This window comes from Procambarus clarkii, chromosome 10, assembly GCF_040958095.1.
Source record: "Procambarus clarkii isolate CNS0578487 chromosome 10, FALCON_Pclarkii_2.0, whole genome shotgun sequence".
Classification (NCBI taxonomy): Eukaryota; Metazoa; Arthropoda; class Malacostraca; order Decapoda; family Cambaridae; genus Procambarus; species Procambarus clarkii.
The window spans coordinates 30,141,743-30,154,887 of NC_091159.1; the positions used below are offsets into that span (position 1 = coordinate 30,141,743).

At 50.7% G+C, this 13,145-nt stretch overlaps 1 protein-coding gene across 4 annotated transcripts in view; it reads right to left on the reverse strand.

Moving 5' to 3' along the window:
- Window positions 1-586: 586 nt before the first annotated feature.
- Window positions 587-13,145, reverse strand: part of LOC138349517 (putative ribosome-binding factor A, mitochondrial) — a 35,938-nt gene continuing 23,379 nt past the window's right edge. For 3 of the 4 annotated variants that reach the window (XM_069321819.1, XM_069321818.1, XM_069321820.1), the window contains exons 4-5: window positions 12,404-12,572; window positions 587-810 (exon numbers count right to left, since the gene is read on the reverse strand). In XM_069321819.1, coding sequence (XP_069177920.1) covers window positions 644-810; window positions 12,404-12,572 — 336 coding nt within the window. In that variant the 3' untranslated portion in view covers window positions 587-643. The remainder of the gene's footprint in view (window positions 811-12,403; window positions 12,573-13,145) is intronic. The other variant, XM_069321822.1, reaches the window with a different exon arrangement.

The window sequence follows — 13,145 nt, forward strand, 5'->3', positions numbered from 1 at the left end:
AACCTGAATAGATGGTGGCAGCACTTTCTATCTCTTTCCTTCAGCCCTTCCTTTTTTCCTCCTTCCTTCTCCAGCCCCCTTCTTTTCCTAGTCCATCTTCCTTCCTTCCTTTCCCTTTTCCCTTCTTCCTTCTCCTTAGCCCTTTCTTCAACTCATCTTTAACCTCCTCCCACTTCACTGAGTTTTCCTCCTCCTTTCTCCAATTTCCGATACGTTACAAGGATGCGGACAGGTTGGATACCTGGGGCACAACATACACATCTGCTACGTTATCAACTAGTTTCATGTACCGAATCTTTATGGTTTTTTAAGAAGAGAAAGTCCCTGGACATTTTCCTTTCATATAAACAAAATATGCCTTGCTCACTGATATAACCATCCTCCTATCAGTCTGTCTATTCATACATATATTATGGGCACATATTCACCACACTGTATTTTATTCTTTATAAGCTGTGGGTTTTTCAATAGTCTTCAACACTTACAGGTACAGTACTTGAAATATCTAAAGAAAATTCAACCTGAAATCACCCAATTCAAGATGGGATTTCACAAAAGAAAAATGAGCATCAAAAATACAGATATAGTAGATGTTTAGCCATTTAATTAATAAAAAAATCCTTTGTAAGCAATATTATCATTTTCAACAATTTTTGTGAGCAGAGTTTACCTTAAGACTACTATCCAAATTAGTTTTGAGCACAAGGGTTGACTTTAGGTGATGTGTTGGGTCTGTTGGCACAAAATCTTCGCCAAAATCTGCAACAGACAGCATCTTTTCTACTTCTTGTAGTTTATAAAATCGGCGATCTGCAAGGAATACAGTTAATTAATTTAATTAATCATGTTCAAGACCAAGTCAGTCACCTCCAATCAGCTGTCAACTCTGTTACATATACCTCTGTATCATCCTCTAACTAGACCATTCTAATGCAATTAGAGTGGAAGCCACATGTTAACCAGACCACACACTAGAAGGTGAAGGGACGACAACGTTTCGGTCCATCCTGGATCATTCTCAAGTCGATTGTGTCAACACAATCGACTTGAGAATGGTCCAGGACGGACCGAAACGTCGTCGTCCCTTCACCTTCTAGTGTGTGGTCTGGTCAACATACTTCAGCCACGTTATTGTGACTCATCACCTGCACGTGGAATCCACATATTTCTGTTTCTGGCTATGTGGGGATTCGAAGATTTTGGCAGCCATGAAATTTCCCCGTCCTACATTAGTGAACACCTTTACTGTTTAGTACATCTAAGATTAAGGTGATGGAAGGGTTATCAGCCCTATCATCTATGGTCATAGATAACGCACATTTTTAATGCAGCATAAAATGAAACCATCATTAACTCTTGGACAGCACCTATGGAGAGATCATCATACCCACCAATGCAGAAAAAAAACAGTTCCTTAACCACTGTCTCAAACTGAGCACATTCTCAGCATGAGAAGAATTCTCACTGTTGAGAATTTTTCTCATCAATGAGAAAAATCTGAGCCTCACATAGGAGCCAAAGCTAGCCTTGGGGCACAATAGGGAGGAATTGGTGGTTCTGAAAGACTGCCCCATTCCTCAGAGGAAGCAATGAAGGGTCCTCCTATGCATAGGAGGAGGAACCAAAAAACTGCAGAGGTTGGAAAATTCATTAAAATTTCCAAGGAAAAAGAATGTTCAGTATCTCCTGCCTTAATCCCAGCATCCACCAGCATTACAGAGGACTGACACATCTTAGCCCAAGCACAATGCTGATAACATACAAGTTGAACCTTCATCTACAGAGAAATCAGGAACAGAATACTGAGCAGAGCCCATGTTTTACAGCCGAGAGTCACAGGTCGCGGCAACAAGAAAAGGTTGAAAATTCTCAACAAAAATAAAGATTATGCCAAGAATCTGCAGACTCCAAAAATAGAAATCATTAGCATTGATAATTTTGTGCTCACACACTATGTTTAGTGGTAACTTTGCAAGGTACATGCCAAGATATGTAGGTTTAAATAAGGACACCTAATTCTGACACTGAAAAAACATGAACAAACTCACCTTGAGCCCAAGAAGGGATTGAAGGATATATAAAGAATGATTGTCATGGTCAAAATACTCCATATGTCACTTTTCTATACTGCACCAGGGAGAGTTTTGCCTGTAACACAAGTGTTATGCCAAAATGACCAATAGACAACAATTCAAATTACCAAAGTCTATGATCCAGAAGACCGGTGGTTGATCCAAAGGGAGCCGGTGGCTGAGCAGACAGAACACTGCACGCGTGATCCTGTGGTCCCGGGTTCAGTCCCAGGCGCCGGCGAGAAACAATGGGTTTCTTTCAACCCTGATGCTCCTGTTACCTAGCAGTAAATAAGTACCTGGGAGTGAGTCAGCTGTCACGGGCTGCTTACTGGGGGGAGAGGCCTGGTCGAGGACCGGGCCGCGGGGACACTAAGCCCCGAAATCATCTTAAGATAACCATCAAATGGTATGGGCTCAACAAGCTATACTTCTGCTGTACATAACTAGCTTTAAACTAATACAAGTCCCCAAAAAACAGTGTTGAATATAATGAAATGCTATTTTCTAGGCGACACCTGGAGGCTCCCCGGAGCTATACCAGGCTGATGTGTATATATTAGACTGTGGCAACAGTCAATTGATGGAGTTCTAGCCTACAGAGGACCACAAGCCAGAACCTGGCCCCCTCAGAGAGGCACGAGGAGCAATGGCCTATAGACCCCCAAGTAGTTGGAAGCAGCCTGTCTGCCATCTACCAGGTCAGGTACCCAGAAAGGTAGGAATCCCAACACCAACTACAGCTGGTTAGAAATTGCACACTGAAAGACGAACGAGCAAGCAGGACTCCCCAATCGGAAAACAAGCATGATGTCACCACAGCCGCCGTGCCGCTGTTTGAGGAAGCGGTGGTGGAATCCCCAGACCTCCAGCGCCGGCGACCCAACCCCAGTTCAGAGGCTGAATATCAAAAACACAAAAAAACATCGACTGGAGGGAGGGAGGGATGCTGGGGAGCCTCCAGGTCTCGTCCAGAAAATGGCATTTTATTACATTCAATGCTGGTTTTCTGTGGACAGCCCCTGGAGCAACTTAACCAAAAATAAACAAAAAAACCAGCATTGAATGTAATGAAACGCCATTTTCTGGGCGAGACCCGGAGGCTCCCCGGAGCTTTACCGGCTGATATGCTAATGTCAGACTTTGGCATCAGTCATGTGTATGGAGTCCTAGGGCCTACCGGGGACCACGGCCAGAACCTGGCCCCCTCAGAGAGGCAAGGGGAGCAATGGCCTATAGAAACCCCCGTGTGGTTGGAAGCATTCTATGTCTGCCATCGACTGGGTCAAGCATCCAGAAAGGTAAGCATTCCAAAACAAACCCCTATTCTGGTGAAAATTGCTACCTAAAGCCGAACTAGTGGATAGAACTCTTCAACAGAAAACAAGGAAACTAGTATGACGTCATACGTCACCGCGCCGCTGTCTGCACAGCTCCCCCCTCCCCGGGAGGGGGAAGGGGGAGCCCCAGACCTCCCACGCCGGCTATCCACCCATCAGTTCTGAAGCTGGATGTCAAAACACGCGAAAAACCGCCGACCGGAGGGAGAGGGGGTTGCCGGGAGCCTCCGGGTCTCACCCAGAAAATGGCGTTTCATTACATTCAACGCTGGTTTTCTGGGGGAGCCTCGTCGGCTCCCCGGAGCTAACTACCCACAGAGGAAGGTCAAAGGGACAGAACCGGGAGGCGGACACCACGCACCCCCCAAGGAGGCGAGACAACCGGCAGCAAACGCCAACCCAAGGCGCCACAGCCCCGAAAAGTCCCGGGAACAACACGAGAACAACGAGCAGCAACGCCCCTGCACAAACACCAAAAAACCATGCCCGAAAGACCGCAAGGCCACGTCGCCCAGACGGCAGCAAGAGCAGCGAAGCCACGAACGCCACAGGCATGAGGGAAGAACACAGGCAGCTTAGCCGCAAGAACACGGCTGACCACCCGGGACACTATCACCCGCGAACCAGGAAGAACAGAACCTGATCAACGCAAAACGCGCTCCGGACCCAAACGCTGTGGCACTCAAACAACAGCGGAGGGCCGCCACTGAACACAAAAAACGACACCCCCGCCCGACCAACGAAGCACCAACAAACCTGGACCCCTCCAGAACGCAGCAGCCCCACCCCGCGCCAGAAAAGATGGAGACTGCTGCCACCGAACAACCAAAACGCTAAAACCGAAGGAGCAAGAAAACTCAGCGACTCGACCCCCAGAGGCAAAGGCCAAAAGGAAAGAGCCAATGAAAAAACACACCGGAACCGAAGGGGCACTACCAACCGAGGAGAAGACAGCGCACGCTGACCAGAGACCAGGATGGTGCAAGCGGCGCATGAACAGGCCGGAGGTGAAACAACGCACAAGACAGCTGACTAACGGTGCAGAAGCAACACCAAGACCGAAAGCAAGCTGAAGCGGCTCCGCCCGCGCAGCACGAAAAGAGGCGACAGTATGTGGCAAGACGACGGCCCCCAACCCCCACCAGAAAACCAAGCCGAGAGTAAACCAAGCTAACCACCACCTAAGAAGGGACAGGAAAAGGAAGGACCGCCAAAATACCCCATACTGCCGACAAGAGAAGCAGGCAGGTGGGACACCTACCACGAAGCCACCCGACCACCAACCGGAGGCGAGACCGCAAAGCAGAACATAAGCAGCCCCGACAAGGCCCCTCCGAGCCCAGGAAAAGGCGGAGCCGCGGGAAGATCTCGGGCGTGACCACCGAAACCCAGACGGCACAAGGAGATGGAACGTCTGCCGAACAGAAAAAACTCCCCCAAAGCATGCAAGCCCGCCAGGAGTTCAAAAACGACGGGTCCGACGCGAGACATCGCAAGACCCCAAAAAAAACAACCGGCAGGGCAAGCTAGGAAACCAAAGAAGGCGGAAAGGTCGCTGCCAGAACAGTACCCGAACCAAGGGGTACAAACAACTGCAATAGACTGAGACAAAGAAGCACATCACAGGACACAGGCGGACAAACGCCTATGAACACATGCAGAACACACCTGCTGCAGAGGAGGCAGGAAGAAAGAGCAGAAGCACAAAAACCCCAGGATAACAACCAGGGGTGGACAATCAGGCAGGGACAAAAAAAAAACCCACGCAATCCCCAGGCACAAAACGGCAGCAAAGCGCCACTCCACAACCGGACACAGGAACAAGGACACGCCACCGTGAAACACGGTACCAATGCACACGTGCAGCAGCAGCAACAGGCACCACTGCAACATGCAACATGTAACGTAGCAACTCTCTTCTGCAAAGGCAGAGAACGGAGCAGGCAGACCCCAGACAGGGCCAACAGACACGACAAAACCCCGCAGGCCCAGAAACCTGCACCAAGCGACCGACGGCGGAGAAACCCCGCTCGATACCTGCTGGATGAGGTACTGGGAGCTCAATTCACACCTCAAGCCCGGCCCAAGGCCAGGCTAGACCGGCCAGAGGGTGGCCCACCAGGCAGCTGCTAGGAGCAGTCCACCGGCCCACATACCCCCACAACCAGGACGAGCCGGAACTGCCATACGAAAACAGGCTAGTGTGCCCTGGAAGTCCACGGACGAACCAGCAAGGAGGCTTATGCTAGCAAGTAGGTCGTGGAACAAGCACAGACCTCTGATGGTAATACAGTGTTCCCCAAATGTGCCAATAGCACCACTGCACTCCACTGGTACTATCCCGCAAGTTCTACCAGATAGGCGGGACCCAAGAGCCAGAGCTCAAATCCTGCAAGCACAGCCAGGAGCCTTACCAGGTGAGTACAGAACCAACCCTACAACCCACACCTCACAACATTAAAAAAAAAGGAGGGTCCCCTGAATGACTCCAGCATGGGTTGGACATGCACATGAGGGGGACAGGAAGGGTTGAAAAAGGGACAGTCACTGGTGTGCGAACGGTCTCAGTCTTACAAAATATACCTAAATAAAGACAGGTATATAAACAACTCCGCATCCAGCGTCCGGCCAAAAGACGCCAGACCGCAGAAACTCGCCTGGCGAACGGTGGCACGAACTTGACACGACTTAACCGTGCCCAGAAGAACCTGGGAGCACCGCCAGGTGAAGACGCCAGAGCCGGACCCTGCCGGACCCGCAGGAGAGCAGGCAGAGGCGAAGGAGGCAGTTCACACCCATGACACAGGGAAAACCGCGGTGTCCTCCCCACAACTGGGAACCAGGACACCCCCGGCGCGAAGGGGCACATACCGCAGCCAGGGAGAAGAACGAGAGGCGAAGCACTGTAGCAAAAAGGGCGCAAAACACCAGCACTGAAACACCGCCCAGACCAAAACCAACTCCACGGCGTATAACACGCTGGCCGAACCGCACACCCTCTCTGCGGGAAGGCGCCAGCCAGGACTACTGCACGAGAAAAGTAGCCAAAAGAGGAAGCAGGAACAATAAAACCGGCCAAAGAAGCAAAGAGCCCAAAAAGGAACCCAACCGGGCGACAAGCAGCCCAACCGGGCGTCAAGCAGCCCAACCGGGCGTCAAGTAGCCCAACAGGGCGACAAGTAGCCCAACAGGGCGACAAGTAGCCCAACAGGGCGACAAGTAGCCCAACAGGGCGACAAGTAGCCCAACAGGGCGACAAGGACGAGGAGTCGACAGACATTCCAATAATCCGGGAAGTAGCGAAAAACCATCCCGTACCCTCGAGAACACAGAAGCCAACACTAGTCCCGAAGGCACACGAAGGCGCAGGCGCACCCGAGATCAGAAGTCACGCAGAACCCCATCGAACGGGGAAATATGACGAAAACACCGTCCCAAAGGGGTGGGAGGAAACTTCCACCCACAGGACGGAACCAACCGACTCAAAGGCCAAGGAACCGAGCCCGGGGAGGGGCCGACGCCCAACAGCACGTACAGCGAGTGGGGAGGAAAGACCCCACTCCGCGTAACCACAAGCCCCACCTAGAGGGGGATAAAAACCCCCACAGGGTCCAACGGGGCCAAGGCCCCCCCCCAAGTCAGCCCCTCCCCAGCCCCGGGAACCTACACGACAGGCCCCGGGGCCGAGCCGTTCCCCCAAAGCCCCGGCCATACCAGAAAACCGGGGCAGCCGTGAAAACACTAAGGAAGGGAGCCCACTGGCAGACTCATACAACACGGCTGGAGGAACAGGCTCAAATGCCCCCGTCACTACCCTGGAAGGGGAATTTCCCTGAGACTGCCCGAGTCTCAACACCAAAAACCCCGCCCCGAACCTACAGACGGTAAGGAACCGGATGCAGGCAGGAAGGGTGATCCAGGGAAAAGACAAGGGGGTGTGGATGGAACCGAAGCAACCAACACCCCCAAGTCCCAAAACGAACTACAACGGGGCAGCCCCGGGGCTCCCGGGGAGGAAACCACGAGAACGTTGCCACCACCAAGGCTCAAGTGCAATGCCCCTGCTGCCCGCACCCGCTTTGTTAGCACAACTGGGTAACCGAGCCACAACGAGCAACCAAACTCGCAGGACTCCGGGTCGAAGGTGTCACCGACCCCACAGGCAGCAGACGGAGGCAAAACAGAGTCACCCAGAGACAAAGGGTGAGAGCAACCCTCGAACTCGCTGGAAGCGAGGGGGGGGACTCTGGGGTCACATCCATCGGACCCGCGCGCCCCCAGGGGTTTCCCAGGGTCCCGAGCGTTTACTATAAGAGGACTCGCGCTCAGGTAATCCCAGGCAGGGTACTGCTAACCGGCACCCAAAGCTACCAAACAACTTTCTAAGAGCTGAACCCTCGGGACGTGTACACTCACGGGGACCTAGCAGGGGGTACCACCAGAAAATACTCAGAACACAAGGAACACAAGGGGCAAGAACGAAAACAGAGGACCCAACCAGGTAGATAAACAAAAGAAAAAGAAAACCCCGCAAGAGGACAGCGTACCCAAGCGGAAACAGAGCCGGCCGCTATGATTGGTAAAGACAAGCTGCACAGTACCCTGCGCCCCACCAGTGCAAAAACTGCCCCTTACTCTAAGGCGAACAAGGGAGACAGAACACCCGAGCACACAAAGAGCGGCCGAAAACCAAGCAGTAAACGGCCAAGCAGGGGCAGGACCCAAGGAACTTGTGGAAAGTGGCCCCAAGCCCCAAGGGCAGTACTTACAGGGCACCTAGGGAAGGGAACCCTAGGCGCATGCAGCCCGAGTACTGGAGAATCACTCCCGGCTCACGCACCACCTAGAAAACAGACACCACACTCTAGGTACAGTGCTGAAACAACCACTGGAGCCGGAGCACACAACCGTTGCCTATAGCATCAGCCGAAGAACTGATGGATGGATAGCCGGCGTGGGAGGTCTGGGGCTCCCCCTTCTCTCTCCCGGGGAGGGGGGAGCTGCGCAGACAGCGGCGAGGTGACGTATGACGTCATACTAGTTTCCTTGTTTTCTGTTGAAGAGTTCTATCCACTAGTTCGGCTTTAGGTAGCAATTTTCACCAGAATAGGGGTTTGTTTTGGAATGCTTACCTTTCTGGATGCTTGACCCGGTCGATGGCAGACATAGAATGCTTCCAACCACACGGGGGTTTCTATAGGCCATTGCTCCCCTTACCTCTCTGAGGGGGCAGGTTCTGGCCGTGGTCCCCGGTAGGCCCTAGAACTCCATACACATGACTGATGCCAAAGTCTGACATTAGCATATCAGCCGGTAAAGCTCCGGGGAGCCGACGGGGCTCCCCCCAGAAAAGAGGGACTTAACCAGGAGGTGGCAGCCACTTGCTTCTCAACTCAAAGTCAAGACAACTGGCTACAACCTGCGACCCAAGGCTACACAAGTCCAAGAAAGGCCAGGAACTTTAACGAGGTACCGTGCGGCTAGGACCCTGTTCGACCTCCAAAAACCCTGTGCCTGAATGTCAGCCCAGGTCATACTAAAACTAAAACACAGTATTACCGACAGTATTCGGCATAAAATGATGGTCCTGAAACAACCAAGAGAGAAAAAAAAAACAACCTGAATAGAAATCAAAGACAACCTACGAAGAGACAAGAGTGCTGAAAGGACCGCCAGGAAACTTCATACTGCCATCAAGACGAAACTCGCAGGTGGGGCAACATCAACGAAGCCACCTGATCATCATACACATTGTAATAAACCCGCATCAAAAAGACCAGACGTGAAGATCGGAGAAGATTGAACCAGCCATGCACCAGACTGGACTAATCTGCTGGAAAAGGCGGAGCCGCGTGAAGACCCTCGGGTTTGGACATCGAGCAAGCAGCACCTGAAACCAAGGCTGGGCTGGCCACCAAGGGGCCAACATGGGCCTTACTCTCCCCTGGTAAGTCTCCAAGCGAGCCAGGATCCAGAGCAACAACCCAACCGGGAAGAAGAGGTACAGGGTAATCCCATTTCGACCAGTCCAGCCTAAAGGCATCAACCTCGGCAGCCTCGCAGTCGGGAAAGGGCGCCGCATATACACCGGAAGACACCTCGAGTAGGCTGACACAAAAGAGGTCCACCTCCAGGCACCCGAAAGTCCAGCAGAGGCAACGGAACGAGTCGGCATCGACCATCCATTCCGTGGACAGGAGAATGAAACGGGACAGGCCATTCCCCTCCCTGGTCCCTCCCCCTCTGGAGAAGGGGCCAGGGCCAGCCCCAAATCTGGCACCACTGGCTTACAACAACCAAAGGAATCCCGAGCCATGGCACGACCCTTCTGAGCAGGATCCCCATGGCCCCCTGGAGAACCAACAAGTCAGCATAGGGCAGCAACTAGATGAAGGTGCCTGCAGAAAATGCACCACTGCAGATTCTGCAAACAGCAACAGACAAAACAGGGACAAAAATCTAAGAACCAGGGCCCAAGCAGATTCCAAAAAGTGGACGAGCACCGCCTGTTGGTACGCGAGGCTAGAAGCAAAGAACCAAAACACCGCTTCCTTCAGAATCGCGCAAACAACTTCAATAAGGCAGCCGAGGCTAGTACATTGGATGCTGGCCTGGAACCCAGCTTCCTCCACATCCTCCTCAAGCCAGTCCGAAGACAGCACCAACAGGAAAACGAAGCGCAAGACCGAAGCCAGATGCCCATGGGTGCACAAATCCTCAGCGACCAGAGACGCCGAAAAGGAGGGAACCTGCACGTGAAGCTGCACCTGGTCAATATCGCGAGGAAGCACAGGGGCAAACAAGTACACATTGAGGTACTCCAACTCGACCCCCAGGAAAACCTGAAGGACTTTATTTAAAAGGTCTGACTAAACCTTATTTAGTCAACTCCCACCACTCAAGCATGCGGGTTTTGACAGAACACATGTCACGCCCCCAACGAAATGAAAGGGCAGTCTGCCCTTTCCCATCCAGAAAGACACCAACCTAGCACATTGCAGCAACTTAAACCTCGCATACAACACAGAAGCTGCCTGCACCTGAACATCAGCATCACAGGATTGAGTGAACTGGAGTACAAGCAAGGAACACCACTCACAGGACTCTGAGTCAACTGTGTCATTGACCCAACAGGCAACATAGCGGAGGCAAAAAACGGTGAGTGTCACCCTGAGACAAGGGGACAGAGCAACCTTCAAACTCGCACAAAGCGAGACGAGACTCGGAGGATGCATCCGTTGGACCAATGAGCCCCAATGGGGGTTTCCAGGGCCCTTAGGCTGACTGCTAAGGGAAGCCCAGGCAAGGTACTGCTAACCAGTTATCCCAGAACTACCAAACAAACGAACAGAAGCTGAATCCTTGTGATATGTGCAATCACAAGGACCTAGCAGAAGGCCACCAAAATAATACAAGTGGTCCTACAGCCACACCAGGCAGACCCCCACCAAGTAAAATAAATTAAAAGAAAAGAAACACCCCCACAAAAGCACAACATCTCCAGGAGGAACAGAACTGGCTGGTATGCATATTATAAGACAGCACCACAGTACCTTGTGCCCCAGCCAGCGACAATACTACCTCCTACCCTTGGCCAAACAATGGTAGGGAAAAAATTTCAGCTAACCCCAATGGCGGGCAATCACCGAGCAGCAAAAGAACCCTGCGGAGGTAGTCCCCGAACAGTTTGTGGAAGGTAACCCCAAATTGCAAGGCAGTATTTACAGGGCACCTATGGAAGGTGACCCTAGGCATATGCAGCCCCAGTACACTGTACTTCTTGAATTACTCCTGGCTCGCACACACAACAGAGGAACGCCGTAAAGCATAACACTGCTCTAAGGATGGAGCCAGAGTCTATCGACTGCCACTCAACACCACAGCCTCAGAACTGGGGCACGGGAGGTCTGGGGCTCCCTCCTCACCCTCCCGGGGAGGAGGGAGCTGCACAGACAGTGACACGGTGGCTGTGGTGATGTGATACTTGTTTGCTTGTTTTCTGATTGGAGAGTTCTACTTGCTCATTCGGCTTATGGTTTGCAATTTCTAGTCAGCTGTAGTTTGTTTGGGATTCCTACCTTTCTGGGTGCCTGACCTGGTAGATGGACTGCTTCCATAGACTGATGGACATACACTGCTTCCAACTACATGGGGGCGTCTATAGGAAATTGCTCCTCATGCCTCTCTGAGGGGCCCAGGTTCTGGTTCGTGGTCCCCGGTAGGCTAGAACTCCATCGATTGACCATTGCCACGGTCTAATATATACACATCAGCCTGGTATAGCTCCGGGGAGCCGAAGGCACTCTCCTCAGAGAGTACTACAAACATTCAAAGACTAGTAAATATCCAGTGTAAGCATAGCCCACTGTGTACCAGAAAAGTGTAAAGGATGCAGACAAGTAAAAGTTAACAGAAAATTCCCATTTCAGTATGCCAGTTATACATGGGACAAGTGTCAGGTAGCACATAAGGTGGCTCATGTCAAGGAACCCAAAGGTGTACATGAAAATAACCAGGCAGGCCAACTAGTACTTAGTTAAAGCTCTCTTTTGACAGTCACTTGTGATGCCAATTCAGCTCAATCTGAACTGGAATTTTTATTATTCAGAGCCTCCCTAGCATCTATAACAGTCATGTAGGGACATTTGTAAAGTTCCCTGTGGTATGTGTCAATATATTATATTGCCTGACTCTGGATGATCTTATAATGCCTGACTCTGTATGATCCTATACAAGAACACAGGTTTTACTTTAGGGAGCAGTTAAATGTGGCAGCACAGAAATGTTTATTATTCAAACAATTAATGTGTGTGTACAAACAGCATACACAAAGAGTTCTTGTTAAAACTGTAGTCATTATTCATTATGTATCAATCACACAAGCTTACTGTGGCATGAATTAGTTGTACTGATGGATACAATTATTTCATGCCACATAAATGATAATTTAATTGCATATAAAAGATTAAAGTGAAATCAGTCAGTCCTCACCTTTCACAAAAGTGATGGGAGGTACGTGCCCAATAACACGCATTTGACTTATTTCATGGCGAATCGCTTTGGCATTTCTCATCAGCACCTCTTCTATTTGTCTATCCTCACCTGTACCTGTGCACATCCAATGCACATTGATGCCCAAGAAGTCTGGTAATACTTTCACCTGTTAAAATAAAAAAGAATTATATATACTTTAAATACTAATAAGTCTTGTATTATTAAATAAACTAAAATAGAGTTCAGTATAATGAAATGTCCCTTTCTGGCATCAGCCTCAGTAGCCTCCCTATGTTTATGCTTTGGTTGTTAATGGTCAACACCAGGTACCAGAGAGTCTCATTGCTACTGGATACAAGGGTGACAAAGAGACCTTGTATTGATGGATCAGACTAAAACAAATACCCAATGAACATTTTATTGACCTAACAAATTCAAAAAGACCCGAAAGCTGTAAATATTATGATGAATACCAAATGGAGACATTTAATATGGAACTAACAGAGCAGGAACTCGGCAATGTAATGTCATAGTGGCCAGATTATGCCTGGGATACAGACGTATCTGGCAGCTTTCTCAAAACTCAAATGTCGAATACATCATATGTCAACTTTGTGAAGAGAAAACCTGGCTAGCCAGATCGAGGGCTAGCAGACATGTTGGTTGACTAGGGGCCCAAATCAGCTAGTTGTAAAGGTAGGCAGAACTTGAACCCCCAACAACAAAGATGAGCCACCAC